The 7,419-nt window shown below is 36.9% G+C and overlaps 1 protein-coding gene across 3 annotated transcripts in view; it reads left to right on the forward strand.

The window, feature by feature from the left end:
• The first annotated feature begins 1,859 nt into the window (after positions 1 to 1,859).
• LOC105109963 (microtubule-associated protein futsch-like) overlaps positions 1,860 to 7,419 on the forward strand; it is a 16,541-nt gene continuing 10,981 nt past the window's right edge. For all 3 annotated transcript variants that reach the window (XM_011004842.1, XM_011004843.1, XM_011004841.1), the window contains exons 1-8: positions 1,860 to 2,075; positions 2,876 to 4,456; positions 4,568 to 5,021; positions 5,175 to 5,338; positions 5,424 to 5,705; positions 5,798 to 6,340; positions 6,418 to 6,843; positions 6,921 to 7,346. In XM_011004842.1, coding sequence (XP_011003144.1) covers positions 2,073 to 2,075; positions 2,876 to 4,456; positions 4,568 to 5,021; positions 5,175 to 5,338; positions 5,424 to 5,705; positions 5,798 to 6,340; positions 6,418 to 6,843; positions 6,921 to 7,346 — 3,879 coding nt within the window. In that variant the 5' untranslated portion in view covers positions 1,860 to 2,072. The remainder of the gene's footprint in view (positions 2,076 to 2,875; positions 4,457 to 4,567; positions 5,022 to 5,174; positions 5,339 to 5,423; positions 5,706 to 5,797; positions 6,341 to 6,417; positions 6,844 to 6,920; positions 7,347 to 7,419) is intronic.

Here is a 7,419-nt window from a genome sequence, read left to right on the forward strand (position 1 = left end):
AAGATCTCCCTTTTATTGGATAGACATATATAATGCCTACTTAATTTCTAACTACCGGATTCATTTACCAGTTCTTGTTTATTTCCCAGTAGTAAAAATAAAAGGCCTATGTGTGATTGGTATTTGATAAATGAATCTAAGATTTATGAACATTATCAAATGTTTATCCTATTTAATAAATTACATAAAAGATTATTGGAATTGAATAGTGTAATTAAATGTTTTCATATAGAATTTTATAAAAAAAATATCAAGAACAAATGAAGTTAGTAATTATATATGTTTAAACACTTCTAAATTTATTTTTTAAAAAATATTTTTAAATTATATTACATGTAAAAGCCAGGAAAAAACATTATAGCTATATATTTAGGTAGTGTTTGGGAACGCGATTGAACCTGTATTTTTTAAAAATTTAAAATGTTTTTATTTTTTATTTTTGTTAAAATTTAATATGACTTGTACGTTTTGGATCGTTTTGATGTACTAATATTAAAAATAATTTTTAAAAAATAAAAAAAATATCATTAACATATATTTTAATAAAAAAATTATTTAAAAAATAATCGTTATCACACTATCAAACATATTCTTAATGTATTGTGAATTTACATAATGTTTTTTTTAGTGGTTTTTTAACTAGTGGGTTGGTCTTCGTGACATCTTGGATCTCTACTACAGCAGGTATATACAGGCATATATGCATTTAAAAAAGGAGGAGTTTTGCTTCTACTTGTTTAATTAGTCCTCTTAATCACAATTTATTTCATTTTATTTGAGAGGAATAACTGAGTTGTTTTTAAAATTTTTATTATTAAACATTATATCCTATATTTTTATTAGTAAATGTTCAAATGGTGGTGAGGGGGGACCCTCCACATTGGCCAACAATGACACTGACATTTTACGTTACAGGAGATTCCATAATGATTTCTTTTTTCTCGATTAGGCCATAATCAAGTCATTAAGATATCATTATCTTTCTTCTTTTCCATAATTATCTTCGGACTGAGAGTCAAAAACCAACCAGTTACAGCTGCTTTCATTTTCAAAGATTTAATCTACAAAATTCATTGCTTCTGGACCAATTTGAAGCTGCTCTTGCTTTCCCTTCCTCCTCCACCAATCCCATGCGCCTTGGACGTGGATTTTGATCGATACAAGCGGCTGCTTGGATCCAAAGTCATGTTTAAGAAACCGGGTATTTTTAAGATTGTTATAAAGATTATTTTTTAAAATATTTATACGTGAAGATAATATATTTTTATTTGTTAAAATTTGAATCCATTAAAATAATTAAATATTAATAATAATAAAAACTAACTTGATGAGTAAAAGAAGTAGAGTTCTTAAGATTCATGGTTGGACTGTGCTTCCAAACACGGATATTGCTTCAATCTCAATTCATGTTATCATGGCTAATCCTTTTTGCTTAGTCTCACCGATTGAATACAGTGGCAACCAATTTTATCAGCTAAGAAAGATGTCTCGTATAATTAACAGCATGACTACAAGCAATTTCCTTCTCCTGTAACCAAATTTACACTGCAATATTACAGTGATGGACCCAAGAGTGTAGACTTGCCTTGAATCATCAAAAGTCTCCCACAGAAAGTAAGATTGTAGCCTTGAGAAAGGCGGAAAGGAACTGTCAAAAAGAGTGGCACGTCTCAATCGAGTCCAAGAACAATCAGTTCATCTGAGCCCTGTGCCATTTTACTGTATGAATACATGAGTCATTAGGGCATGTGGATGGCCATTCAGTAGGACCATTTTGTATCTTGCCAACTCACAAAACACATTACCTATATCAAGTTGCATTTTGTCACATCCTAGCAAACTTTAGGAATATATATACCTGTCAGCAGTCTATTACCAGTACCTAATGATCCACTATTTATTCATAGTGTATCAAAATCTCTCCTAGTTACGAGAGTAGTGACATTAGAACGAGAGATTTCAGTAGAAAAACTGAGAGTGAGAGTTTGGATCAAAGATTCAGCGGAAATCCCAACTTTCTTCCTGCATATATATATCTGCTTGCATGAAACATATCAGAACCTTTATCTTCAATGGTACGTTCCTCCCCTTAATTATTCTTCTACTGCATGCTTTTTGCTTTTGATGTTGCTTGCTTGTAATGATATAAACTGCAGGATGTTGCATGACAAGTTTGCTAGCTATAGATCATTTGACATGTATAGGTTTCATGATCACTTTGAACTAAAAGAATCCAAGCAATGAAATCAATAAATCAAGAAGCTCTTCTTTGATTCATGCTTTCACTGCAAGGCAAGACTGTGATCCTTCTCCTTTTGGACAGATACCAAGAGAAAGGTTTGCAGCCTTTTATTAGCTTTGTTTCCTACCAGGAAACTTGCTCTGCTGCATCTCCTCCTTTTCTTGAAAGAGAGGAGATAAATCGTATGAATATTGAGTGCTTTTCTACATTTCTATCTAAATATCCTCGTATATTATCCACCATGTTTCTTTTAAGAAAATAAAATAAAAAACAAGGATCTGATGGCTGCAGAGATCTTCATATAGAAGTTCATTCTCTGTCAGTGCGATCCGGCTTGGTCTTCCATAAATCTTTGCCGTCATGCGAAAACATATTTGCCAGATGTCTGATAGGGATGCATATACTTAACATTAACCACAAGCTTTATTAATTAAGGTAGCTATTCATTTGCCTTCTGTAATCGTACAAGTCAACCCATAATTTACTTGTAATAATTAATTAAGCAATTTAAAAATCTTAAATGATATGATAAATATCTGCGTCCTTCGACATGCCATTGAACCATCCATCTACCACTACCTGTACGCATCATCTCCCATTTCATTTATATTAATTAGTTATTCACGTAGCCAGGAAACAGAAGGGCTTGAAACTGTACATACCGGCCTTGGAGGCAATGCTGTTGTGCCTGAGGGTGGAAGTTTTTTGGAACCACCCTCGATTGCCAAGGTTTCAGGAGAAGAAATCTTCAGAAAACAGATCGATCAAGTACCATGCCTGGTAGAAAAGAATGAGAGACGGGCGCACGAAGATGAGGGTTTTGACACTACAGAAGAGGGGGAAACTAAGGAGATTGCGGAAAAGGAAAAACAAGTTGATGATGTTACTGGAACCATTTTACAGATGGATAAGATTGAAGGACCATGCGTAAACATTGAAGAAGAGGAGAAAATAGTCAAACATGTTGAAGCAATGGAAGATGGGGAGGCTGAAGTTGAAGGTAAACCAAAGAGTATCGAGAAGGAAATTGGCGGCCCAGAGAAATATGAGGAAGGAGAAATGAAGATAGAAGAGAGTGTTGAACTTGAAACTAGCAATGAAGTGAGCTCATTTGAGCCAGGCTTCAGTCAGGGAAAAGAAGCTCTGAGTCAAACCGCTGATGCGGCAGTCAACAACCTGGACAATCCTGAAACAGTCAAAGAAGTTTGCCAGGAGAAAGAAATCAAAGACAGTGGCACGGGTGATGGAACTATAAATGAACAGCGGATAGAAGAAGAAAGAAAAGGAGAGAAATCAGGGAGTTGCTCTAGTTTCTTGGATGACAAGGGTACTGATGTGGTCAAAGCCATTGAAAAGACAGAAAATGAGAAAGAGGGCACCACATGCGATACAATTGGAGGGGGAACCTATATAGTAGAAGCAGGCATAGACATTCAGAATGAAAAAGAAACAACTCCTGGAACTGGACAAGGTATGCAGGACAAACGGAATACAGAAGACATCGCGACTGTCACTCATAAAACACAAGAGACAGAAGAAATGTACTCTCAGCAAGTAGACAAGCCTGACGAATGCATGGTCTCAGAATCTGAATCAGAGGAAATTGTCAATAAGAGTCCACAAGGAGAAGGTCAAAATCTTATCCTTGAGAAAACAGCTGAAGTTGACAGCAGTGAAGGTGAAAATATTAAGGATGGGATGAATCCTGAACAAAAGCCTGATGGTTTGTTTGTGAAACATGAGGAGAACAAGCAAAGCATACATCAGGATCTGGCTATGACAGAAGAATCAACAGAGGAAAACAGAGACATGGAGACTCCTACTGTGATAGCAGCTGAAAACAACACAAGTGATGCGGTACCTATTACCATTACTACTGCTCATGATCATTCTGTGATAGAAGATGACAAAATCATGGATGTAGTAGCCAATATTGTTCCAGAGCATAGCAAAGAGGAGATGTCTAAGTACGAGGATAAGATCAAGGAAACTTTTGCACAGCAAGATGAAGCAGTAAATGAGAAGATTGAAAATTCCTTGGCATTGATATCTGGGGAGATAGATACAGCGACTTCAAGTGAATGCTCTGAAGCAATTGCATCTGCTAAAGAGGAGACACCCATCAAAATCCCAGGAGAAAGCTTTGAGGATAAGAAGGAAGAGAAACCAATTGATGCCGATGCTGTCGTAGACAGTGGGCTTCCAATAGAAAAGGTTAAAACTATACATGACTCATGATTACTTGTATTTCAATTCCTCCAACAACATGAAAATTCAGCATCAATAATGACAACAGAATCACCAACTTTTCTATTCTTCTCGCAGAGTCTTCTACCAACGGACTTGAATGAGAAGATTGAAGACGCAGGACTTGAGCTTCAATACAAGAATTCCAGTGAGTTGCACTTAAGTCATTCGTTGGAACAAGAAACAATACCAGTACAAGACGAAAAACAGCCAAAACTCTCTGATTTTGAACCTCAAGAACAAGATCATGAAGAAAATGGACCATCTAAAGAGTTGGAAAAACATGCTGAAGATGCCTCTGAAGCATGTGAAAGCATGCAGAACACCAGTTTAGAGAATCCGTCTGCCGAAGGGGCAATGACAACAGAAGTGAACGCAAAAGCAAATGAAATGGCTGTTGAGAAGGAGGAAAAGATCCATGAATTGGAATCCGAGGAAAAGTTAGCGATCGATGATGCTGGGACTAACTTGGAAGAGGAGATGCAAAAGAAGGAAGAAGCCCATGATGAACAGGCATATCAAATGGCAACAAGTAAGTTCTTTAAATTTCCAAATCTTCTCTCTCCCAAATTGAAGCAGAAATCTTTAAATATCACAATGATAACTAATCACAAAATACATATAAATGAAGAGGACAAGCGTAAGAGTTTATTAGGTAATGACGGTCCTCAAACATCCATTGCAGGTGATAAAATTGAAGAAGTAACCTCAGATGAAGTTTGCAGTAGAGAATTTGTTGACAAAAACGTAGAGCGCAGTGTTCAAGCAGCAGCTTTTCAGGAGGCAGAAACACCATCAAAAAACGGAGTTGGAGAGAATTACGAAATGAGTAGCATAGTAAACGAAGAGGTACTCCAACACACATTGATTAACACCGAATCTCATTTTCCTTATGTCTTTTAATTCTTTTGTATGATGGTGTTTGCTAGTACAGGTGATTGATGAACCTAATATCACAGACATTGGAGAGGTCATTGATGAAGAGAAAATTAAAGATGATGCAACACACCTTTCATCAGAACTAGTCTTTGATGAAAAGTTAGTTGAGAGCTCCCAAGACAATGAAACAGAGGCAGAGATGTCAAAAGGAGATGGCGTTGAAGAACAGATGATGAAAGACGACAATGCTAAGGTCATCTTACAAGAATCTATTCAAGAAGCCTCGGTTAATGACTTCCAAAATGATTTGAAGAATGCTGAAAAGTCCAGCAGAGAGGTCAGCATGAAAGTGAACACAACTTAGTTTTCATCACATCTCAGCTCTACATCTTTTTAATCTAAAAGTTAATTTCTTGTGATCTTATCCAGATGTCTGAAGTGTCCGAGGCGGAAGAAAAGGATGAGACAAACAATAATGATGAAAGCCCCGACTTAACTCTACAGGCTTCACTACTAAAAGAACGGGAAAGTTTGCAAACTGAAAATCTTACTGCAGAAGCAGAGGAAAAAGATGAAGACGGATCTTCTATCAGAAAGGATGAAGATGAAAACAATGATGATGGGCTAAAAGAGGTTAAGGAGTGTAGTGAGAAAGAGACATTGAAAGGTGAAGAAGATGTAGAACAAATATCGCCAATGAAAGAGCCAGGAGAAAATCTTGAAAGTTCAGCTAGCATGATATCTGCAGAAACCGAGGAAGTTGATTTGAATAAAACGACTCAGAAAACTGAGGAAGAGATGGATGAGGGTATTGAAGGCGTCAAAAAGGAGGCAGAAACTCGAAAAGAAGATGGCGAGGAACAGGTCATTGATGAGAACGACGCTAAAAGCATCCCAGTAGAATCTATCAAGGAAGTTACAATTAGCGAACTGCCGAATGATGAAAATAATGCCGAGGAGTTCAAAAGAGAGGTGAGTGTAAACTTTCTCTCTATCAATTTATTCCATACTCTTGTTTGTTGACTCAAAAGTTTTTGTTTCTTAAACAGATTTCTGAGGAATCTGTGGCAGCTGGAACAAATGAGAGTATTGCAGATGCGACGTATCAGAATGATGGAACAACCCCCAATGCAGCTCTTGAAACTTCGACAGCGAAAGAGACATTGAAAGATGAAGAAGATGTAGAACAAATATCGCCAATGAATGAACCAGGAGAAAATCTTGAAAGTTCAGCTAGCATGATATCTGCGGAAACCGAGGAAGTTGATTTGAATAAAACGACTCAGAAAACTGAGGAAGAGATGGATGAGGGTGTTGAAGGCGTCAAAAAGGAGGCAGAAACTGGAAAAGAAGATGGCGAGGAACAGGTCATTGATGAGAACGACGCTAAAAGCATCCCAGTAGAATCTATCAAGGAAGTTACAATTAGCGAACTGCCGAATGATGAAAATAATGCCGAGGAGTTCAAAAGAGAGGTGAGTGTAAACTTTCTCTCTATCAATTTATTCCATACTCTTGTTTGTTGACTCAAAAGTTTTTGTTTCTTAAGCAGATTTCTGAGGAATCTGTGGCAGCTGGAACAAATGAGATTATTCCAGATGAGACGTATCAGAATGATGGAACAACCCCCAATGCAGCTCTTGAAACTTCGACAGCGAAAGAGACATTGAAAGATGAAGAAGATGTAGAACAAATATTGTCAATGAATGAGCCAGGAGAAAATATTGAAAGTTCAGCTAGCATGATATCTGCAGAAACCGAGGAAGTTGATTTGAATAAAACGACTCAGAAAACTGCGGAAGAGATGGATGAGGGTGTTGAGGGAGTCAGAAAGGAGGCAGAAACTGGAAAAGAAGATGGCGAGGAACAGGTCATTGATGAGAACGACGCTAAAAGCATCCCAGTAGAATCTATCAAGGAAGTTCCAGTTAGCAAACTGCTGAATGATGAAAATAATGCTGAGGAGTTCAAAAGAGAGGTGAGTGTAAACTTTCTTTCTATTAAAATACTCCATGCTCTTGTTTGTTGACTCAAAAGTTTTTGTTTCTTAA

Source organism: Populus euphratica, unplaced genomic scaffold (assembly GCF_000495115.2).
Source record: "Populus euphratica unplaced genomic scaffold, PopEup_1.0 scaffold233.1, whole genome shotgun sequence".
Classification (NCBI taxonomy): Eukaryota; Viridiplantae; Streptophyta; class Magnoliopsida; order Malpighiales; family Salicaceae; genus Populus; species Populus euphratica.